The following is a 23,821-nucleotide window of genomic DNA, read 5'->3' as shown; positions in this document are numbered from 1 at the left end:
TGTCATAGGTATGACCTTTCGTGTGCATGCACACTTCCTTCAATTCCTTCAAAATCCTTCCATTCAAGAAGAGTCCACCAGCACCTGAACTAGTTTGTTCCACAGTCAAACAGTTCTTGCTGTCAGAAAGTTCTTCCTGATGTTTAGTCAGATTCTCCTTTCTTGTAACTTGAATGGATTTGTTTGGGTCCTTCCACTGGAGCAGGAGAAAGCCAAGGTTCCATGGCACAGCTCTTTAGATATTGGCCGAGGGCTATCACATCTCCTTCTCAATCTTCTCTTCTCCATGATAAACATCCACAGGGTTTCCAGACCCTTGATCAACTCTCATTTTCCCTCCAAAAGGGCTGGCTCTGCCCCCTCAGGCTAGGTAGCCAATCAGAGAGAGGCTCCAGCCCCCTGGTCATGTTTCTGATGGACTGCAGCACCAGACTCTGCCCGGGCTCAGCTGTCCATCTCTCTTTCCCTCCCCCTCCCCCATGCAAAAAAACTCACAAAACAATCCAGTCTGATTTCTGCTGCTTAATATTGCATCCTTGTTGCTTTCTGAAACTGTGACTTTAAAGTGGGGCTGCTCTGGAGGGGGCACTGAGCTCTGTCTGCCCCTTGAGTTGGAAAGGTGCCTGTGACTTTGCCCTCTTTGCTGGTGCAGAAGGAAGGGAGTTGCTGCCAGGGATGGGCAGGCAAAAAAGAAGAGGAGAGAACCCCCCCCCCAGAGGAAATCTATATATGTGTGAAAGTAAAAAGGACATGTAGGTGTGTTTCCACTTTCCACCAAAACTGCTTGACCGATAGAGGCGAAATTTTGACACAACATCACATGCGAATGTCCGAAGGATATAGGAAAGTTTGCTAAGGCAGATGTCACACCTCTGCCAGGTAAAACCCCCAAAAAACCCTGTTTCAGAACGCACCACTCAGTCAAAAGTGCATGCTGGGAAAAGAAACAGGTTACAAACCAGCACCCTCTAGCGGCGGCTACACTGGTACTGCACCTATAAAACTTTCCCTCTCAACAGCACCTTGGCCCCCGTTTACATACTAGGCCGAAGCCTTTACAGAATAGGCTGAATGGAGGTACTGACTCGCCTGGGTGGGGGTTGTGGGGAGGAGGGGAGGAGGGGACGGGATAGGCCAGAACGCAGTGGGACCAGTCACAGGGATGAGCCGGGAGGTGGGGGGAGAAGGGGGCATAATACGTCATGGATCGGCACAGGGTGGGGGAAATCACAGGGATGAGCCACAGCAACACGTGGCAGGGCCAGCTAGTGCCTTATAAAATGTTGCCAGGAGATTTGTTTCAACGAAATTTTATCGTGTTATTTTAGCAGGAGCTTTTCATGTTTCAAAACATTTTATCAGGAGCTTATTATCTTGTAAAACTATGATCCATGTCTCAAGAACAGAAATAGAGAGAGAAAAGAACCCACAGAGGAAATGTCTTATAAATCACTGCAATGAAATGTGTTCAACGAAAATTTATATAGTTCTGTAAAACAATACATGTTACAAAACTCACTTCCCCCTTGATATAACTTTTTCACGGGATCATATTCTCATGCAAAACTATGATCCATGTCTCAAGAGCAGAATAGATTTAGGTTCCATCTGGGACCCAAAATAATGGATAGAGATCAAAGGATTAAAAGGAGAAGATAGGAGATTGTAAGGAAATACTGGGGGTCCCTCCATGGGCATAGCAAAGGGGGGGCAGGGAGGGGCTGCTGCCCCAAAATCAATAACAATCCATATAAATGCACAGCTAACTGAGGTTCTGCCCCCCCCCCAAAAAACCCTAGCTACGCCCTTGGCTCACTCGGAAGATGAGGTGTCTAAGCTTGGAGAGCCACCTGTCGTGGCTGCTTCTGCTGCGATTCCTGCCTCGCAGGAGCAGGTTCCCCAGGTTGGGGCTCCCTGCAAGTTCTGGCAGAGCCCGTTCCCCTGCCAGCTGCTTCTGCTGCTTCTGTTTCCAAGAGAGAAAGCAGCCAATCGGATTCCCCAAATAAATACCCTCTCTGGGGGTGCGCAAGGCACGCGCATCGTGCTGAGCTCCTGCTTTGGAGAGGGAGGGCGGGGTGCGCAAGGCGGGCCAAGAGTTAAGAGGAGCGGAGCTGGATTCCTAGAGAGGACCGGAAATAAAATCATCCGGAGGCAAAGCCCCACCCTCTCCGGAAGAGGGGGCTCTTGTCGCCTTTGCAAGAGCTGCCTTGGTGTCGCCTTCTCCGCTGGGTGAGTCTCCTCTCTCTTCCCCCAGAGGGTGCAGTGGGGAGAAGGGGGGTGGTCCCAGGGCTGCAGGGGAGGGTGCATGGGGGGCTCCCTACACAACCCCAAAGTGGGGAAGCAGAGGGTCCTCCCCTGCAGCTGCTCCTCCCGGGCCCCCTTTGCTACGCCCATGCTCCCCTCCCAGGAGGTTTGCAGCTGTGGAATCTCAGAATTAGAGACTTGGAAGGAAGGGAACCACGAGGATCCTCGAGTCCAACCCTGTGCAATGCAGGAATCTTCACAAAATGTTGTGCATTATAGAGAAAAAGCGGGGGGGGGGCGTGTAGAAATGCCATAAATAAAGGGAGGGAGCTCTGTCCATAATCTGCGTGCCGCATTTGTTTCCGAGTCCTCTTCAAAGGCAGCTCCACCTAGAGCGCAATGCACTCAGCTCAGGAGACTTTCCTAGAATCCTAGAATTGTAGAGTTGGAAGGGATCCTTACGGTCATCTAGTCCAGCCCCGTAAAATGCAAGAATGTCAACTAAAGCATCCATGACAATTTTAGAACCTTCATGAAAGAGAGTCCACCAACCTCTGAGGGAATCTGTTGCATTGTAAAACAGCTCTTCCCCTCAGATGTTTAGACAGAAGCTCTTTGAATCCATGGAGTCAATTCCCCTCCTCCAGGTTCCTCTTTTCCCATCTCCCTCAACCATTCCTCATAAGGCTTGGCTTCCAGACCCTCAAACACCCTGGCTGCCCTCCTCTGCACGCCTCCCAGCTTCCCAACATCCTTCCAAAATTGTGGCGCCCATAACTCCAGGAGGGGTCTGCCCAAGGCAGAATAGAGTGGTGTTATGGACTCTGTGGAGGCAGCCTAGCATCGCATTAGCCTTTTGTGCTGCTGCATCACACTGTTGACTCAGGTTCAGCTTGTGATCTACTAATACTCCCACTTTCTCCATCTTACATTTTTGTGGCTGGTTCTTCCTCCCTAAGAACCTTACATTTGTCCCTCTGGAAATTCCTGAGTGACATCTGTACTTCCTCTAAAGGTCCATCTGCAGTTGGAAAGGCAGTGCATCACCTCTTGAGAGAAGCATCATGCGCTCCTGGCTTCCCACTTACCTTTGTCTCTTGCAGGTGACAGAAGGTTGCCAGCAGGACCTCCTCCTCAATATTTTCTTGGTGGCAGAGGGGAAGCAGCCTTGTGGGGAAATAGGCGGAGGGGTGGGGCAGCCAGGGGTCCTCTGGAGGCGAACAAATCTCTCACCTCTTCCTCTTGGCTTCTGTCAAAACCACCCTTAACAAAGACTGACAGTGTTATTAAAGAAGATTTATGTCCTGAGAATAAGGAACATCCAGCTTCTTAATTCTCCTTCTGTAGTTGCATTTTATTTGTCTATTTATCATAAATACTAAAACACGCTTCTCATCAGCTTTGTTGTTGTTGTTTAGTCATTTAGTCGTGTCCCACTCTTCATGACCTCATGGACCAGAGCATGACAGGCACTCCTGTCTTCCACTGCCTCTCATCAGTTTACAAATCATAAAGGGAAGTAGCCATGATTCACCGAACCAGCCCTATCTGTTGCAGAATGGGACTTTCCCACCCTCCCTAATTTGTGCACCCATGTGTCCTTGGAGTGTTTGTAATGCACACAGCAAAACACACAGAAAAATAATTCCATTAAGATGTTAATAGAAGCATCCATACTTAAGTTGTGTGGCAAAACAATCCCATGAAGACAATGCAGGAAACAACAACAACAACAACAAAACAATTCGTAGTACATAATTGTGATACTGGCTAAGAGGAGGACCTTTCTCTCTCTCTCTTTTAAAGAGTTCACTGTCCTCTGAAGACATCGCTGTTCGTTCCACGGGTGAGCAGTGGGCATTGCTGGATCCTGACCAGAGAACGGAAGTCATAGAGAAGAATCGTGGGATCATGGCCTCTCTTGGTAACCTTGACACAGGGCTTTATATTTTCCTTTTCTTTTGCTTCTTCATCATTATCATTTACTTTCTTTTTCTGTTTATCCTCTGTGTTTCATTTTTGTTCAGTTTGGCTTTCATTATATCTGAAATTGAAAATTTTACCAAAAAATTGATATCAAAACCCCTGAAAACTTATTTCAGTGTGCAAAGTGGCTCCGTCCAAGCATGTGAGGTTCACCCGAATTCATCTCCCTATCTTCAAAAGGAGAGCGTGATAATGGTATCTTTGCCCTGGCTATAATAAATCATCATATAAGAATATTGCTCAGGCTCTAATCCATTTCTCTTTTCTCTGCAGGTGGTGATGAATTGGAAATGAACAGGAAGGGAGACCATGATGAAATTCACACACAGGAGAAACCAAATGAATATTTGGAATGTGGGAAGAGCTTTTGTCAAATCTCCCATTCAGCTTCCCATCAAAGAAATCCAACTGGAAAGAAGACCTATCAGTGCTGGGAATGTGGAAAGAACTTCAGTCGGAGAAGTCATTTCATTATCCATGAAAGAATTCATACAGGGGAGAAACCATATCAGTGTGTGGAATGTGGAAAAAGCTTCGGTAAGAAGGGTGATCTCACTTCCCATCAAAGAATCCATACGGGGGAGAAACCATTTCAGTGCAGGGAATGTGGGAAGAGATTCACTCATAGTGGCAATCTCACTTTACATGAAAGAATACATACCTGGGAGAGCCCATATAAATGCTTGGAATGTGGAAGAAATTTTAGTCAGGAGTCTTATCTCATTTCTCATCAAATAATTCATACAGGGGCAAGACCATATAAATGCTTGGAATGTGGAAAGAGTTTTAGTCAAGAGTCCTATCTTACTTCCCATCAAAGAACTCATAGCGGGGAGAATCACAGTCTCCCCGAATCATTGAATTGTTGCATTGGACTGGATGGTGAGAGTCATCTTCTCCAACCCCCTGCAACGTAGGTTATTCAACAAAAGCATTCATGACAGATGGCCATCCAACCTTTGCTTAAAATCCTTCAATTCAAGAAGAGGCCACCAGCACCTGAACTAGTTTGTTCCACAGTCAAACAGTTCTTACTGTCAGAAAGTTCTGCCTGATGTTTCATCAAATTCTCCTTTCTTGTAACTTGAATGGATTTGTTTGGGTCCTTCCACCGGAGCAGGAGAAAGCAAGTTTCCTCAATCTTCCATGGCACAGCTCTTTAGATATTGGCCAAGGGCTATCACATCTCCTTCTCAATCTTCTCTTCTCCATGATAAACATCCCAAGGGTTTCCAGAACCTTGGTCACCTTGGTCTCCCTTTTCTGCACACATTCCAGCTTATCAGGGATGAAGCTGGTTCAGAATCTGGCACAAAAGGTTTGGCCCCAGAAACATCAAAGCCATTGTGGAGATACAAAGGAAGCAGCTGGCAAAAGGGATGGAGGTAATCCAAAATGCATCATCCGTAATGAAGTGCATAAACTCTGTTACTGAGAGGAAGCTGAAACCTTCTTTCCCACCATGTATGCAACATAACTTTCCTGCATTTCAAGGGAGTCAATGACTAAAGGACCCTCTGTGCTCTACAATTCTACAACTCTACAATTCTATGATTCTATTATCCTGTCTTGATGCAGCTTAGAATAGCATTAGCCTTTCTTTGTTGGTGCTTCACACTGTTGACATGATAAGCTTGTGGTCTACTAAGAGCCCTCAGACCTTTTTACGTATACTGCTGTCTAGCCAGTTGTCCCTCATCTTATATTTGTGCAGCTGGTTGGGCCAGTCTGAATGCAGTCAGTCAGTCAATGTTTATTACAGCAAACAGCCAGCATATTAAACCAGAAATTCTGCATAATTCTCTACATAAACAATAAAAATGACTGATATGGGGTTTTAACAGTCAATATACTAATTGAATATACAATACTTAAAATACAGGTCCAGCGGAATAAAACACCATAAAAGAATAAGAGATTTAACTAAGAACTGTAGCAGCAATATCAGCATCGGAGGGCAGGACAAATTGTTGTACAATGTTATTCAATAAAAGAGATTTACGTTTTTAATAGCTAAGGTACAAAATTTGGCCACAGCATAGGATACTGAGCTCAAAGAATCTTCCAGAAGGAATTTGTGTAACGTTTCGGGGGGAAATTCCGGATAATATTGTGAATTTTGATAATAGGGGTAAAATGAGTCATGATTGTTCTTCACTATAGAATTCACAGAATAAAAGAATGTGAATAACAGATTCCACCTTGTTGGACATGCATGGAGAAAAGCACTCTTCGATTGGTATACGCAAAAATTTGCCATATAACACCGCTGAAGGCATCACATCAAATCGGGCTCTGGAAAAGGCCCATCTATAAGATTCATAAATAATATTGGATAGATACGGGACAGCTGCCAGATTAGGCCAAGGTTTTAGACACCTGTAGTTCTTAGGAAGTAAGGCACCTTCTTTTTGCAGTTCAATGTCGAAAAGCCTCTGAGTAATCATTGTTTTTGCCTTATTCAAAGTACCGTTAAAGAGATCTTCTAGGTTTAGGCCAATTTGTTTGATCTTGTTAGTAATTTGCGTAAGCCAATGTGGATAAGGGGCTGCGGCCAGGAAATGAGATAACATTCCCTTTGGGTTATAATGAATTTTCAACCAGAGGGATATTGCTTGTTCCCAGACTTTTAATTCAACTCTGGGCATTCCTGCCTTTTTTCTTAATATTACATTAAATGTGCTTTTAGGGGTGCCGAAAAGGGATCTAAGAAATTTTGATTGAACTGTTTCGAGAATCTTAAGATTGGCAGAGAGTCCAATTTGTGAACCGTATAGAAGTTGGGCCAGAGATTTTGCCTGAAAGACTTTTAAGGCCATAGGAAGGAAACCAGCACCTTTCCTTTTAAATAGTCTAAGAATGGCGTTAGCACTTCTTTTTGCTGAGGTGGCAGATGCAGTCAAATGTGCTGAGAATTTGGCGTTGTAGGAGAATATGATGCCTAAATATTGGAAGTTCTTAGTTTGATCTATGGCATTTCCCTTCATATTCCAATTGTGTTTCCTAATGGAATGGCCAAAGCGGACACTGTAAATTGTTTTAGCAAGGGAGAGTTATTGGTTTGCTTTGTTCTTGTTCCAATTTTTATTATGCATTTTGTATTTCTATTTTGTGTTTTTATGCCATGAGTCGCCCTGAGATCATTGGATGAAAGGTGGTATAAAATATAATGAACACACAAACAAACAAACACAATTCAAATAGTCATATTCAAAGTTAGTCCCTTCTGGACTTTCTGAGTTTCCAGTCATTATAGTCCCTGGATTCTTCAGCAGCCTCAGCTTTTGTAGCTGGAGACAGTCTGGACTCACAGCCAAGATGGCCTCTGGCCTCTTCAGTAAACAGTCGGAGGTTGAACAGCCTTCCAATACCCATTGTTACAGCACAAATAAAGTAACAAAAGAAAAGAAAACTGTAGATTTGAAACCATAAACCTGTGTTCACTGTTACCTTGAACTTCTCGTTTGTTTTTAAATAAATCAGTTGTACTCCACCTCACACCACACTCTTTGCTACGTTGGGGGTGCAGTGTTCAGGTAAGAGTTCTGGGGTGGCAGTGGGAATAAGGGGGTGTTTGGTGAAAGGCCCAGTAAAGACCCAGTTCACAGCTCTGCCCCTTGAATGGAGTGGGAAGGCAGTGCAGGAGGGTGTGGGCACAACATGGGGAGAAAAACAACCTTCACATGGTACATTCGGAAGCGTTTTTCAAAGTGTTTAATAAAAAACAACAACACTCTTATACCATTCCTATAAGGTAGACCAGGAGCATATGCACAACTTTTCTTCAACTCCAGTTGCTAAAATGAGCTGTTACACTTCAGGTAAATACCGGTAGATGTTTCTGTTTCTCAGCTCGGTTTCTGCTCCCCTCTCTCTCTCTCTCTCTCTCTCTCTCTCTCTCTCTCTCTCTCTCTCTCTCTCCTTCCCTTAGTCCAATAATCCTTTGGACCAGCCCAGGTTCCTTCCCAGCCTCCTCCTTTGGCTCTCTTTCCCTCCATCTCCCTCTCTCTCAGCAAGGCCATGCCTGAGGGGAATGGATCCCCTCCCTCTGCCCCCTTGCCTGGCTGGGGATCCTTCTTTCTCTCCCCACAGACTCAGCCCCCCACTTCCCCAAATCCAGCCCCTCTTCCTCTCTCTCTCAGCTCCCTGCCAGGCTCAGAGCCACTTCTCCCTCAGACAAAGCCTCTCCTCCTCCTCCTCCTCCTCCCTTTCTCCCATCTCAAAACTCCCTAAGAAAAGGCTCATCGCAGTTTCCCTCCAAAAGGGCTGGCTCCACCCCCTCTGGCTAGCTCCGGCCCCCTGGTGGTGTTTCTGAAGGACTGCAGCATCAGACTGCCTTGCCTCAGCTGTCCATCTCTCTCTCTCTCTCTCTCTCTCTCTCTCTCTCTCTCTCTCTCTCTCTCTCTCTCTCTCTCTCTCTCTCTCTCTCTCTCTCTCTCTCACACACACACACACACACAAAAAAAAAAAACACCCCATTTGTGTGTCTTCTGCCTGTGTGCCTGAAAAAGGAGTGAGCGGCCCACACAAGTATATGAGGGGAAAGAAGAGCTAGGAAAAGGGAAGTAATGGGGCAGGCAAGGGTGCCATTTAAGGACAAGGGGCAGCAGACAAGGGTGCCATTAAATCCAATCCAATCAAGATACCTAGTTTCCAAATCACCTGACTCTGCCTTCCAAACCTTGTAATACACTCCCAGACGTGTCTCTGGCAAGAAACACTTCAAACTGTCATGGCTTCCCCCAGAGAATTATGGGAGCTGTAATTTGTGAAGGGTGTTGAGCATTGTGAAGAGATCCTCATTCCCAGAGTGGCTTAACAGTCAGCCCCTGGCTCTTCCCAGGGAACTCTAGGAACTGTATGTGTTGAGGGTAGGGAGAATGGCAGGGGGGAGCCATCCTCTGCACCCTGGACAAACTACAACTCCCATAATTCTCTGGGGGAAGCAATGACTGTTTACAGTGGGAATCATGTACATATTAATTTTTATGAATGATTTCTCAAGGTAATATGTTGTGTATCTTTTAAGGAAACAGCAGAGATTTTTCCAATGCTTCAAGGGGACATACCCCACCATGGAGTTTTGGGTTCGAGCAGACTTTTGTATTTTGCCCAAACCATGTATAAGGCCATGGGGAGGCACCTGAGGCCCGGGGCCGGATCCGGCCCTATGGCCTTCTAAATCCGGCCCACCAACAGTCCGGGAATCAGCGTGATTTTACATGAGTAGAATGTGCCCTTTTATTTTAAATGCATCTCTGGGTTATTTGTGGGGCATAGGAATTCGTAAATCCCCCCCCAAAAAAATATAGTCCGGCCCCCCACAAGGTCTGAGGGACAGTGGACCGGCCCCCTGCTGAAAAGGTTTGCTGACCCCTGTATAGGGGCTTCCTTATACTGTAATATGATTTAAAAAGCTCATACCTAGAACAAACTTAGTTGGTCTCTAAGGTGCTACTAGATTATTTTTATTTTATTTTTTAAAGTTTGTAATTTAATGTTGATTGGAAAAAGTATAGTATTGTTTTTAATTCTCTTGAAAAAAAATATTAAAAAAGGAGATTCCTGCATTGCAGGTGTTTGGAATAAATGGCCCGAGCCAACTCTACCATACCATGAAGGGAGTTTCCTCCTGTTTCCAAGGGAGGGATCAGCTCATTACACCAGCCAAGAGGGTCCCCCACATTCATCTTCTCAGAGCGTGTGGTTTTTCCAGGGGTCTCCCACTTGAGAAAGAGGGGGGAGAAAGGTACCATCAAGCGAGAGAAGGATGAGCTGGGTGCGCTCGGCTTGCCAAGGGTTAAAGGAACAGAGTTGCATTCCTAGAGAGGGAAGAAGAGATGGGGGGGGAGAGAGCCAGGTCCTCCAGAGCCAAAGCCCCTCCCTCGCTGCCTAGTCCTTCCTGCAAGGAGGGAGGGCTTTTGTCTCCTCTGCAAAAGCTGCCTGGGGGGCTCCTGCTTCTGCAAGAGGAGGGACGCAGTTGTCTCTCTGCTCTGCCCCTTCTGGGCTCCGGTGAGTCTTTTCTCTCTTCTTGCAAAGGGTGCAATGGGGACAAGGGGGGCAGGGGGAGGGATGCTCAGATCATGCAGCAGGGGGGACCCCCCCCAAGTCCGGAGAGCAAGGAGGCTCCTGCCCGCTTCCTCTCTGCAAAGCCCGGGAGGGGGCGAGGTCCCAGGGCGCCTGCAACTCTTTCCTCCTTTTGGCCCTTTGGGGAGGGGAGGGAGGAGGCCCTGCAAAGAAACCCAGTTCAAAGCATTTATCACTGTTAAGTGGCTGTTTTAGGGGCTGTTTTTAAAAGTCTGGACTGAATTAAATCATTTCGCATTAGTTTCTATGGGAAAGCGTGCCTTGGTTTTGGAACGCACTTATGGAACAGATTAAGTTTGAGACCCAAGGTACCACTGTATTTGAGAGTGCCTGCTTTAACTTCCAGACCCTTCAAACACTTGTATATGTACGCCCTTTGTTTTAAAGCAGGGGACTCCTGAGCCCGAACAAATCTCCCCCCCTCCTGATTGCTTCTGTTAAAGTTGCCCTTAACAAAGGCTGAAAATGCCATTAATGAAGATTTACGCACTGAGGATAACAAGTAGCCCCTTCACCTTAACTCTAAATGTCACTAGCATTATTTGTTTTAAATTGGCATAAGGACATCTGGAGAGACTTTCCATCCCAGAACAACAAAGAGGGAGAGGAGAGAAGGGGTTCTTCCATTTGGCAAACTGGGTGCACAGATCTAGTTATAGGTAGGTAGCCGTGTTGGTCTGACGTAGTCGAAACAAAATTTAAAAATTCCTTCCGGTAGCACCTTAGAGACCAACTAAGTTTGTCATAGGTATGAGCTTTCATGTGCATGCACACTTCAGAAGATATCAGATACCTGTTCTTTTCTTCAGAAGATATCAGATACCTGATATCTGAAGAAGTGTGCATGCACACAAAAGCTCATACCTATGACAAACTTAGTTGGTTTCTAAGGTGCTACTGGAAGGATTTTTTAATATAAAATCAACTCCAATTTCCTACATTCCAACGCTATTTTGCCCTTGAAAAGGGACTCCAGAAGCAGGCATGTCAAACATGCGGCCCTCCAGATGTTTTGGCCTACAACTCCCATGATCCCTAGCTAGCAGGACCAGTGGTTGGGGAAGATGGGAATTGTAGTCCAAAACATCTGGAGGGCCGCAAGTTTGACATGCCTGCGAGTCCAGAGGCACTTTGTTGGCCAAGACTAATCCCCATCACCAGACCCACCCAGGTGGCAGACGATGCAAAACCAGGACCTTATTGTTCTTTTCCTGTGAATACTCATGGTATCACACATTTACTTTTGCCCTGAACCATTACCCTTATGTTAATCTTGTTTACCAGTATGTTAATATTGTATGTACCTCCCCTTTTGTGATGTTTAGCTATGTAACTATGATGTAGAAGGACACTTCTGAAATGCATTATGGGATTTTGGTGGGAAGCTTTAAAAGTTCTTGTAACCCTGTTCTCAGTGTTCAGTCTTGGCTTGAACCTGTTGCGCAATAAACCTTGCTATTTTGCTCCCGTTGGTGGCTGGACTCCTTCCTTTATTCCGCAGTGGACCGCGGGCTTTTGCCTGATGAGCTGGGTGGCTGAGAAGCCTCGCACCCAGAATTTTCCCTAACAATGTGCATGCACACATGCACACGAAAGCTCATACCAGTGACAAACCTAGTTGGCCTCTAAGTTGCTACTGGAAGGATTTTTTTTTTGTTTGGATGCACAGAGAGAATGATCTGAATAAAACAAGGTGGAGTTCCACCCATTTTCACTAAGATTTATACCATCATTAAAATACACTATGAAAGAACTCCATTAAAGCATTATAATAAGCATCTATAATCAAAATGTGCAGCAGACCAATCCCATTAAAACAACCCAGGCAGGAAGCAAAAAAGCAACATGCAGGAAATAACCTTTATGCTGCCTAAGAGAAGTATATATTTTTTCAGGCTTCAGTTTCTTTTGAAGATGTCGCTGTCCGTTTCACGGCTGAGGAGTGGGCGTTGCTGGATCCTGCCCAGCGAGCAAGAGCTCTGCATAAGTAAGTCATGGAGGCCTAGCTGCCAAGTCTCCCGTTTTCCCCGGGAAAACCCCTTTTTTACTTACCTTTTCCCGGTGGTCCCCCGTATCACTTCGTCTCCCGTTTTCCTCTGTTATTTTCTCCTGCCGGCGGCCATTTTTTTTCTTTCCGATTTGCCCTTCTATGGGCACCAAAAATGGCCGCCGCCAGCTTCAAAAGCCGCATGTACGCATGTCCGGAAGTGCATAGACGTCACTTCCTGTGTTGGCGGCGGCCAATTTGGTGCCCATAGATGGGCGGAGCGTCACCGGAAGTTGCGTCGGAGCACTTCCTGACATGCGCACAAGCGATTTTCGAAGCCGCTGGCAGCCATTTTGGGTGCCCATAGAAGGGCGACACCGGAAGTTACATTGACGCAACTTCCGGTGTCAAATGGCTGCCGGTCCCGGATTCTGCAGTCCGGAACTTGGAAGGTAAGCATGGAGGAGACTTGTAGGACCATGATCTCTCTTGGTAAAGTTCCCTGTTGGGTCATCATATCTGTTTTGGAATTCAATAGATATTTCTCTGGGACAAAGCTCCAATATTTTGATGGATCCCAACGTTTCCCCCTAGAGCACCTGGGATCCTCACACCCCCACAGCACACCTTGCATGGAGGGCTAGGGACTGTTTTGTCTGTGAATATTATTCCTCCGCTTCTGCCTTTTTGCACAAGGATCAGGATGTGGACAGGCTTTCTGAATGTTTGGGGAAGTGGAAGTCGCTTCTGCTAAGTTTTTGTTTCTGTCCATTTTTTGGTAGAGCAAAGGGACTTATTTTTTTAAAAAAAAGATTTTTATTGAACGTTTCCCACTTGAAATACAATAAAAGCCAAATATTCTGAAAAAGAAATATAGAAAACTTACCAGAAAGAGAAAAAGGAAGAGAAAAAACAAAAATTAGAGTATAGTAAGCCCAAGCTCTTTATATCCTTATTCCACACACAGAAGAGCGAACCCTCCCAGCTCTCACCTGGGAGCCTCGTCCCCTTTCCTCAGCCCTTCAGATTCTCTCCATTACCTTCCTGTGTGTATCCTCCTTTCTCCAAGATAGGAAACTTCCTAAGATAAAACATACATGTAGATGGAATTGACAAACAACTAACAAATATTATAACTCATAGGGAAAACAAGATAAGAAACAAGATAAAATATAAAGGAGAGGAGCGTCTTCTGCTTCTCTGTCTGCCAATTATGTGTATAACAATTATTCAAAATATTCATATTATGCATCAGGGTGGATTTGATTTAAATCAAACTGATTTAAATCACGATTTAAATCACGATTTAAATCACTAGTCAGTAAGGCTTGATTTAAATCATAGTTGATTTAAATCATAAAGACTAATTCTTGCTGGTATAACTTTATTATGCAAGTAGATGAAGATTTTTAGAATAACAACTTTTCATATTAGTTTTTTTATCCCCAGTTTAATAGGTTAATCATTCATATTTGGACAACTTTACTGTTGTACTTAGGAAGGAGAAAAACAATCATTACCTTAATAATAACAATTTAAATAGATTTATTCAACTGAAACAATAACATTTCAGCAAATGTTATTTGCTTAAACAAACATCCATGTTTGTTAACTAATTTGGCTAAACAAAAATAAAATATATATATTTTAAGAAACTTAGACTGTCAGCCCAGCCTATACATGAAAAACTTAAATACTGTCCAAACAATCAGAAAAATATTGTTTCTATTCTATTCACTGAACTTCTTGAAACTTAGCACTGAAGGGGTTGCTTCTGTATTCATAGGTTTGTAGAACAATAGGATTAAGGTCTTTTTCTCAACTCTGTTCATGTTATAACATTTTTGCTGTGAAGAAGAGGCATGTGATCTAGGTTGAGTCAAATTCAGTTTTGAGAACTGCAAAAGTAAACCAAGCACCTGTGATAATATCTTGTAGGCAGAGAAACTGCCCAATAATCTTACAAAAACCTCTGGAAGAGGTGAATGGATTAATGGAATTTATTTACCCCATAAATTAAACATATACAACCTTATACTACATAATTAAAAAAACTAATCTTTATTTCATGATGGAATAACCTTTGGATGGTAATATTCTTTCCTCAAAAAGCATTTTATTTAAAAAAATCCAATTTAAAGCAAAAAAATCGATTTAAAGCAAAAAAATCCGATTTAAAGCAAAAAAATCCGATTTAAATAAAAAAAATCCGATTTTTTTTATTTTTTAAAAAAAATCATTGATTTTTATCCACCCTGTTATGCATTCCAGAACAACTTCTGGCTTTATTGATATCCAGTCTTTTCACTTTCTGCAAGATGGTATTTCTCAATCTTCTCTTCCAGGCCTTTCGGCTTCACCTTTATCTAATCAGAAAGTTCATGGGTTGTTTTCATTAAATTTCCAGTATGGCCTTTCTCCACCTCATTATGATGAATTCTCACCGAGGGTTCTGACAAATCTTAATAATATCGTAGTTCCTACTTATTTGCCTATTGTGTCTTCATTTAATCAAACAGTGCCATAAAATATGGTCATTGCAGTTCCCTTCAGTCTTTCTCTAAACCAATTTCCAATAGCTGAGAGATTTTTTTCTGCCTGTGTATTAATTTCCAGCTCAGTCCTCAGTCTTTGCCACCTCCAATCGTCCATAAATCTCTTCTGGCTTCAGAACAGCTTTCCCTCCTTCCTTCCCTCCTTCCCTCCCTCCCTTCCTTTCATCCCTTCATACAGTTGTAAAGCTGTGGACTTTTCTTCATCTACTGCTGTCTCAGGGTTTTTTTCCAACAGATTCTGTCCATTCTCTCATCTGCAGTCTCTCTCAAACCTCTCCAGCCATTCTGCACATCTCATCTCTTAGCTGCTGGTTATGGCATATCAAAAATCTTAAGGCATTCCGTGTTATTTTTGCTATAATTTACTAATTATGATGTATTGGTTCTCCTCCTTTGATCATCTCTGCTTCTCTGCACTTATAAAAAGTGATCATCGGTTACCAGTCCATTCCGCATAGGAAAAACAGAGAAAGGAGATTTACAAACAGTGTAGCTTTGAAGATAAAAGCAAAGTTTCAGAACTATATATTGATTTAATCTTTTGATATCACCAGTACTGTAGTTAGTTTTGAGCTTTTTGATAAATTTTTAAGACCCATTTAGAATTCTGTCATTACCCAGCAGTTTAATTCTCCCCTGGACGCTAGGTCAATGGTAGACAGAGAATACAATTCATAGTCAAATATACCTCTGACCTTGCAGATGGAGTTGGTTCGATGACTGAGCCAAAGAAATTTCATCCCTGAAAAGAACAGGCTTTTTGAATCTGAATTTCCCATAAATATGTCAGTGAATGTCAATCAGCAAAGGGAGTGAACTCTGCAGTAAGACGTCCCATCTAACTCCCTTCAGATCTTCCTTTATCACAATTGTTCATGAGCATTATTCAAAAACTGGGAACTCCATTTCTTTCTTAGGCTCTGATCTGTTCCACTTTTCATTGCAGGTGGTGATGAAATTAAGAACAAGGGACAACACAACAAAATCCACACAGTGGAGAAGCCATATCAAGATTTGGAGTGTGGAGAGAACTTAAGTGAGAGTTCCCATGCCACTTCCCATCAAAGAAATTCTATTGGGAAGAAACCCTATCAGTGTTTGGAATGTGGAAAGAGCTTCAATAACAGCTCACTTATCAAGGCCCATCAAAGAATTCATTTAGGGAAGAAACCATTTCAATGCCTGGAATGTGAGAAGAGTTTTACTAAAAGAAGAGACCTTGATCGACATAAGAGAATTCACAGTGGGGAGAAACCATATCAGTGCTTGGAATGTGGGAAGAGATTCACACAGAAGGGAGGTCTCACTTCCCATCAAACAACTCATTCCTGGGAGAGCCCATATAAATGCTTGGAATGTGGAAGGAGTTTCAGTCAGGAGTCCTATCTCATTTCCCATCAAATAATTCATACAATGGAGAGACCATATAAATGCTTGGAATGTGGAGAGAGTTTTAGTCAGGAGTCCTTTCTCTCTTCCCATCAAAGAAGTCACAGCAGAGAGAATCAGATTCCCCAAGAATCATTGGATTGTTGCATTGGACTGGATGGTGAGAGTCATCTTCTCCAACCCCCTGCAACACAGGATATTCAAGAAAAGCATTCATGACAGATGGCCATCCAACCTTTGCTTAAAATCCTTCAATTCAAGAAGAGGCCACCACCACCTGAACTAGTTTGTTCCACAGTCAAACAGTTGTTACTGTCAGAAAGTTCTGCCTGATGTTTAGTCAGAGGAGTTATTGGTTTGCTTTGTTCTTGTTCCAATTTTTATTATGCATTTTTTATTTCTATTTTGTGTTTTTATGCCATGAGTCACCCTGAGATCATTGGATAAAAGGTGGTATAAAATATAATTAACAAACAAACAAACAGAATTCAAATAGTCATATTCAAAGTTAGTACCTTCTGGACTTTCTGGTTTTCCAGTCATTATAGTCCCTGGATTCTTCAGCAGCCTCAGCTTTTGTAGCTGGAGACAGTCTGGACTCACAGCCAAGATGGCCTCTGGCCTCTTCAGTAAACAGTCGGAGGTTGAACAGCCTTCCAATACCCATTGTTACAGCACAAATAAAGTGACAAAAGAAAAGAAAACTGAAGGTTTGAAACCATACAGCTGTGTTCACTGTTACCTTGAACTTCTCGTTTATTTTTAAATAAATCAGTTGTACTCCACGTCACACCTCATTCTTTGCTACGTTGGGGGTGCAGAGTTCAGGGGGTGGCAGTGGAAATAAGGGGGGGGGTGTTTGGTGAAAGGCCCAGTAAAGACCCAGTTCACAGCTCTGCCCCTTGAATGGAGTGGGAAGGCGGTGCAGGAGGGTGTGGGCACAACATGGGGAGATCAACAACCTCCGCATGGTACATTCTGAAGTGTTTTTCAAAGTGCTTCATTTTTTAAAAAAAACACTTTTATACCATTCCAGTAACGTAGACCAGGAGCATATGCACAGCTTTTTCTTAAACTCCACTTGCTAAAATGAGCTGTTACACTTCAGGTAAATAGATGTTCCTGTTTCTCAGCTCGGTTTCTGCTCCTCTCTCTCGGTCCTTCCCTTAGTCCAATAATCCTTTGGGCCCAGTCCAGGTTCCTTCCCAGCCTCCTCCTTTGGCTCCCTTTTCCTCCGTCTCCTGAGGTGTCTTATTTTGGGGAATGGATCCCCTGTCTCCACACCCTTGCCTGGCTGAGGATCCTTCTTTCTTTCTCTCCCCACAGACTCAGCCCCCCCCCCACTTCCCCGAATCCAGCCCCTCTTCCTCTCTCTCTCAGCTCCCTGCCAGGCTCCTTCTTCTTCCCCCCAGACCAGAGCCACTTCTCCCTCAGACAAAGACAAAGCCTCTCCTCCTCCTCCTCCCTTTCTCCCATCTCAAAACTCCCTCAGAAAAGGCTCCTCGCACTTTCCCTCCAAAAGGTCGGGCTCCGCCCCCGTCTCTGGCTAGGTAGCCAATCAGAGAGAGGCTCCAGCCCCCTGGTGGTGTTGCTGAGGGACTGCAGCACCAGACTGCCCGGCCTCAGCTCTCTCTCTCTCTCTCTCTCTCTCCCACACACCCACACCCACCCTTAATATTGCATCCTTGTTGCTTTCTGAAACTCTTGACTTTAAAGTGGGGCTGCTCTGGGGGGGGGGGCACTGAGCTCTGTCTGCCCCTTGAGCTGGAAAGGTGCCTGTGACTTTGCCCTCTTTGCTGGGGCAGAAGGAAGGGAGTTGCTGCCAGGGATGGGCAGGCAAAAAAGAAGAGAGACCTCCCCCCCGGAGGAAATGGCTTATAAAATGTTGCCAGGAGATTTGTTCCACAAATTTCATCTTGTTCGTTCAGCAGGAGCTTTTCATGTTTCAAAACATTTTATCAGGAGCTTATTATCTTGTAAAACTATGATCCATGTCTCAAGATTAGAACAGAAAAAGACAGAGAAAAGAACCCACAGACGAAATGCCTTATGAATTACTGCAATGAAATGTGTTCCAACGAAAATTTATATCGTTCTGTAAAACAATACATGTTACAAAACTCCCTTCCCATTTAATATAACTTTTCCACGGGAACGTATTCTCATGCAAAACTATGATCCATTTCTCAAGAGCAGAATAGATTTAGGTTTCATCTGGGACCCAAAATAATGGATAGAGATCAAAGGATTAAAAGGAGAAGAAAGGAGATTGCAAGGAAATACTGGGGGTCCCTCCATGGGTATAGCAAAGAGGGGGCAGGGAGGGGCTGCTGCCCCCCATCAATAACAATCCATATAAATGCATAGCTAAGTGAGGTTTCTAAGCTTGGAGAGCCACCTGTCGTGGCTGCTTCTGCTGCGATTCCTGCCTCGCAGGAGGTTCCCCAGGTTGGGACTCCCTGCAGGTTCTAGCAGAGCCCGTTCCCCTGCCTGCCAGCTGCTCCTGCTGCTTCTGTTTCCAAGAGAGGAACCAGCCAAGAGGGTCCCCCAAATACTCTCTCTAGGGGTGCGCAAGGCACGCGCCTCCTGCTGAGCTTCTGTTGTGGAGAGGGAGGGCAGGGTGCGCTTCGCAGGCCAAGAGTTAAGAGGAGCGGAGCTGGATTCCTAGAGAGGACCGGAAATAAAATCCGAAGAGGGGGCGCTTCTCGCCTTTGCGAGAGCTTCCTTGGTGTCGCCTTCTCCGCTGGGTGAGTCTCCTCTCTCTTCCCCCAGAGGGTGCAGTGGGGAGAAGGGGGGGTCCCCTTCAGGGCTGCAGGGGAGGGGGCATAGGGGGGCTCCCTACACAACCCCAAAGGGGGGGAAGCAGAGGGTCCTCCCCTGCAGCTGCTCCTCCCGGCCCCCCTTTGCTACGCCCATGCTCCCACGAGGATCCTCGAGTCCAACCCTGTGCAATGCAGGAATCTTCACAAAATGTTGTGCATTATAGAGAAAAAGCGGGGGCGTGTAGAAATGCCATGAATAAAGGGAGGGAGCTCAGTCCATAATCTGGGTGCCGCATTAGTTTCCGAGTCCACTTCAAAGGCAGCTCCACCTAGAGCGCAATGCACTCAGCTCAGGAGACTTTCCTAGAATCCTAGAATTGTAGAGTTGGAAGGGATCCTTACGGTCATCTAGTCCAGCCCCGTAAAATGCAAGAATGTCAACTAAAGCATCCATGACAATTTTAGAACCTTCATGAAAGAGAGTCCACCAACCTCTCTTCCCCTCAGATGCTTAGACAGAAGCTCTTTGAATCCATGGAGTCAATTCCCCTCCTCCAGGTTCCTCTTTCCCATCTCCCGCAACCATTCCTCATAAGGCTTCCTTCCAGGCCCTCAATCACCCTGGCTGCCCTCCTCTGCACACCTCCCAGCTTCCCAACATCCCTCCAAAATTGTGGTGCCCATAACTCCAGGAGGGGTCTGCCCAAGGCAGAATAGAGTGGTGTTATGGACTCTGGACTTCTGTGGAGGCAGCCTAGCATCGCATTAGCCTTTTTTGCCGCTGCATCACACTGTTGACTCAGGTTCAGCTTGTGGTCTACTAATACTCCCAGGTGGACCCAGGTGGCGCTGTGGTTAAACCACTGAGCCTAGGGCTTGCTGATTAGAAGGTCAGCGGTTCGAATCCCTGTGACGGGGTGAGCTCCCGTTGCTCGGTCCCAGCTCCTGCCAACCTAGCAGTTCGAAAGCACGTCAAAGTGCAAGTAGATAAATAGGAACCGCTACAGCGGGAAGGTAAACGCCGTTTCCATGTGCTGCTCTGGTTTGCCAGAAGCGGCTTTGTCATGCTGGCCACATGACCTGGATGCTATACGCCGGCTCCCACGGCCAATAATGCGAGATGAGTGCGCAACCCCAGAGTCGGTCACGACTGGACTTAATGGTCAGGGGTCCCTTTACCTTTACCTAATACTCCCATACTCTCCATCTTACATTTTTGTGGCTGGTTCTTCCTCCCTAAGTGAAGAACCTTACATTTCTCCTTCTGGAAATTCCTGAGTGACATTTGTACTTTCTCTAAGGTCCATCTGCAGTTGGAAAGGCAGTGCATCACCTCTTGAGAGAAGCATCATAGAATCATAGAGTTGGAAAAGACTACAAAGGCCATCCAGTCCAACCCCCTGCACTCCTGGCTTCCCACTTACCTTTGTCTCTTGCAGGTGAAAGAAGGTTGCCAGCAGGACCTCTTCCTCCAACTTTTCTTGGTGGCGGGGGGGAGCAGCCTTGTGGGGAAAGAGGCGGAGGGGTGGGGCAGCCAGGGGTCCCCTGGAGGTGAACAAATCTCTCACCTCTTCCTCTTGGCTTCTGTCAAAACCACCCTTAACAAAGACCGACAGTGTTATTGAAGAAGAAGGTTTATGTGCTGAGAATACGGAACATGCACCTCCTTCATTCTCCTTCTGTAGTTGCATTTTATTTGTCTATTTATCATGAATACTAAAACACGCTTCTCATCAGTTTTGTTGTTGTTGTTGTTTAGTCGTTTAGTCGTGTCCGACTCTTCGTGACCTCATGGACCAGAGCACGACAGGCACTCCTGTCTTCCACTGCCTCTTATCAGTTTACAAACCATAAAGGGCAGTAGCCATGATTCACCTAACCAGCCCTATCTGTTGCAGAATGGGACTTTCCCACCCTCCCTACCTTGTGCCCCCATGTGTCCTTGGAGTTTTCGTAATGCACACAGCAAAACACACATAAAAATAATAATTCCATTAAGATGTTAAAAGAAGCATCCATACTTAAGTTGTGCGGCAAAAGAATCCCAGGAAGACAACGCAGGAAACAAAAAAACAATTCATAGTAGATAATTGTGATACTTGCTAAGAGGAGGACCTTTCTCTCTCTCTCTTTTAAAGAGTTCACTGTCCTCTGAAGACATCGCTGTTCGTTCCACGGGTGAGCAGTGGGCATTGTTGGATCCTGACCAGAGAACGGAAGTCATAGAGGATAATCGTGGAATCATGGCCTCTCTTGGTAACCTTGACACAGGGCTTTATATTTTCCTTTTCTTATGCTTCTTCATCATTATCATTTACTTTCTTTTTCTATTTCTCCTCCGTGTTTCATTTTTATTCAGTTTGGCTTTCATTGTATCTGAAATTGAAAACTTTTAGCAAATGATATTAAAACCCCTGAAACCAAACTTCTTATCTCAGTATGCAAAGCGGCTCCTTCCAAGCATGTGAGGTTCACCCCAATTCATATCCCTATCTTCAAAGGGAGAGCGTGATACTGGTATCTTTGCCCTGGCTATAATAAATCAGCCTATAAGAATCTCTGCTGGAAGAGTGGCAACAGCCAAGAACTAGCCAGCCTCCCCCCCCCCCCCGGAAGTCACTGCTTCTGTCCATTTTGCTTGAACAAAGAGATGACTGACATTAGAGATGGAACAGATTCCGTGATTGGGCCAGACAAAATCCATTCCAGAAAAGAGCTAGGCTTTTGGAATGTCAGGGTCCCATAAAGATACCCTTGAATGCCAGTAAACAAAGGCAGTGAACCCTAAAGTAACTCCTCCCATCTTACTCCCTTCAGTTCTTCCTCTCTCACAAGCGTTAATGAGCATTGTTCAATAATTGGGGGCTCCATTTCTTGCTGAGGCTCTGATCCATTTCTCTTTTCTCTGCAGGTGGTGATGAATTGGAAATGAGGAACAAGGGAGACCATGATGAAATTCACACAGAGGAGAAACCGTATAAAAATTTGGAATGTGGAAAGAGCATTCAAAGTTCCCCTTCAACTTCCCATCAAAGAAATCCCAGTGGGAAAAAACCCTACCAGTGCTTGGAATGTGGAAAAAGCTTCGGTTGGAGGGCTCATCTCACTGTCCATGAGAGAATTCATACAGGGGAGAAACCATACAAGTGTGTGCAATGTGGAAAGAGCTTCAGTCAGCGGGCCAATCTCACTACCCATCAAAGACTTCATACAGGGGAGAAACCTTATCAGTGCTTGGAATGTGGAAAGAGCTTCAATGAAAAGGCAAAGCTCACTTCCCATCAAATAATTCATACAGGGGACAATCCTTATCATTGCTTGGAATGTGGAAAGAGCTTCAGTCGGAGTGACTCTTTCACTTTCCATCAAAGAACTCATACAGGGGAGAAACCCTATCAGTGCTTGGAATGTGGAAGGAGATTCAGTCAGAAGGGAAGTCTCACTTCCCATGAAAGAACTCATACCTGGGAGAGTCCACATAAATGCTTGGAATGTGGAAGGAGTTTTAGTCAGGACTCCCATCTAATTTCCCATCAAATAATTCATACGATGGAGAGACCATATAAATGCTTGGAATGTGGAGAGAGTTTTAGTCAGGAGTCCTTTCTCACTTCCCATCAAAGAACTCACAGCAGGGAGAATCAGATTCCCCAAGAATCGTTGGATTGTTGCATTGGGTTGGATGGTGAGAGTCATCTGCTCCAGCCACCTGCAATGAAGGATATTCAACAAAAGCATTCATGACAGATGGCCATCTAACCTTTGCTTAAAATCCTTCAAATCAAGAAGATTCCACCACCACCCTGAACTTGTTGGTTCCACAGTCAAACAGTCAGAAATTATTCCTGGTGTATACTCAGAATCTCCTTTCTTCAATTCATTGGTTCCAGAATTCATTCCACCAGAACAGGAAAAAGCAAGCTTGCTCCCTCTTCCATGGCACAGTTCTTTAGATCTTGGAAGATGGCTATCACATATCCTTCTCCACCTCCTTTTCTCCATAATAAACATCCCCCGCTCCAATCAACCGTTCCTCATAAGGCTTGGTTTTGAGACCCTTGATCACCTTGGTTGCCCTCTGTTGTAGCTGGAGTCTCTCTTTCCACCCATCTTTCTTTGCCCTTGTTTCCTAGGCCATGTGGAAATAGGCCTGCAAGGCATGGAAATGGTCTTCCAGACTTGCAGCCCAAATGGTTTCTGGCCTCTTCAGGAGAGAGAGTTTGATGTCGGGAGAGAGCGGTGGGAGTAGTGAAGGAGGTTTGGTTAGATCAGTAGAATAGGAACAGCATAATAAAGCCTTTTAATGTTTTAATAAAATAAAAGTAACCGGCACATCTGAAAGCACATGCTTATGTACACAAAGTTACTTTGTACTTCCTGTTTATGTTTTAATAACACAGTTATACTGCACAAGACATGTCATTCCTTGCTATGTTGGGGGTGAAGTGTTCATATATGAGTTCTCTAAGGTGACACTGGGAATCAAGGGGGTGTTTGGTGAAAGTCCCCTTGAAAAAAAGTGGGAAGGTGGTGCAGGGAGGTGTGGGCACTGCCAGAGGACCTCTGAGTGATGGCAAAGGGGGCACAACATGGGGAGATAAACTAGACTTCTTCATGGGACATTATGAAGTGTTCAAAGTGCTTCATAAAAACAAAGTCTCACAACCGGTGGACCAGTATCATTTTTCCAGTACTGCAGGAAGAAAATGGATGGAGAGCGGAGAAGGGTGTGAACCAGGGACTCTCTTCCTTGCCCCCCCCCCAAAAATAGTCTGATTTTTTCTGTCTATTTGACACTGGTGGTCCGAGGC

At 44.9% G+C, this 23,821-nt stretch overlaps 2 protein-coding genes across 6 annotated transcripts; both read left to right on the top strand.

Moving 5' to 3' along the window:
* The first annotated feature begins 119 nt into the window (after nucleotides 1-119).
* Nucleotides 120-23,425, top strand: LOC118095145 (uncharacterized). Of its 4 annotated transcripts, XM_088656030.1 has the most exons (4): nucleotides 18,915-18,995; nucleotides 20,312-20,449; nucleotides 21,149-21,266; nucleotides 21,922-23,425. In XM_088656030.1, exons 3-4 carry the CDS (start codon nucleotides 21,254-21,256, stop codon nucleotides 22,752-22,754), a joined length of 846 nt encoding a protein of 281 aa, XP_088512156.1. In that variant the 5' UTR covers nucleotides 18,915-18,995; nucleotides 20,312-20,449; nucleotides 21,149-21,253; the 3' UTR covers nucleotides 22,755-23,425. The 4 variants fall into 4 exon arrangements, with proteins under 4 accessions (XP_088512154.1, XP_060137977.1, XP_088512156.1 ...); XM_088656028.1 differs by lacking the exons at nucleotides 18,915-18,995; nucleotides 20,312-20,449; nucleotides 21,149-21,266 and adding exons at nucleotides 120-879; nucleotides 4,051-4,168; XM_060281994.2 differs by lacking the exons at nucleotides 18,915-18,995; nucleotides 20,312-20,449; nucleotides 21,149-21,266 and adding exons at nucleotides 2,086-2,229; nucleotides 4,051-4,168.
* Nucleotides 10,082-17,033, top strand: LOC132593074 (uncharacterized). Of its 2 annotated transcripts, XM_060281991.2 has the most exons (4): nucleotides 10,111-10,242; nucleotides 10,880-10,976; nucleotides 12,213-12,304; nucleotides 15,806-17,033. In XM_060281991.2, the coding sequence occupies exons 3-4, from the start codon at nucleotides 12,232-12,234 to the stop codon at nucleotides 16,465-16,467; spliced, it is 735 nt and encodes a 244-aa protein (XP_060137974.1). In that variant the 5' UTR covers nucleotides 10,111-10,242; nucleotides 10,880-10,976; nucleotides 12,213-12,231; the 3' UTR covers nucleotides 16,468-17,033. The 2 variants fall into 2 exon arrangements, with proteins under 2 accessions (XP_060137973.1, XP_060137974.1); XM_060281990.2 differs by lacking the exon at nucleotides 10,880-10,976 and having other exon boundaries at nucleotides 10,082-10,242.
* Nucleotides 23,426-23,821: the final 396 nt, after the last annotated feature.

Source organism: Zootoca vivipara, chromosome 12 (assembly GCF_965207765.1).
Source record: "Zootoca vivipara chromosome 12, rZooViv2.hap1.1, whole genome shotgun sequence".
NCBI lineage: Eukaryota > Metazoa > Chordata > Lepidosauria > Squamata > Lacertidae > Zootoca > Zootoca vivipara.
Note: the sequence above shows the minus strand (reverse complement) of the source record. Positions and strands in the feature narration are given on the sequence as shown.

Excerpts from the sequence above, each read along its gene's own strand:
- LOC118095145 (XM_088656028.1), top strand. Across the intron at positions 4,169-21,921 it reads TGGGATCATGGCCTCTCTTG|GTGGTGATGAATTGGAAATG; the intron begins GTAACCTTGACA and ends TTTTCTCTGCAG.
- LOC132593074 (XM_060281990.2), top strand. The coding sequence starts at position 12,232 with ATGTCGCTGTCCGTTTCACGGCTGAGGAGTGGGCGTTGCTGGATCCTG. Across the intron at positions 12,305-15,805 it reads CGAGCAAGAGCTCTGCATAA|GTGGTGATGAAATTAAGAAC; the intron begins GTAAGTCATGGA and ends TTTTCATTGCAG.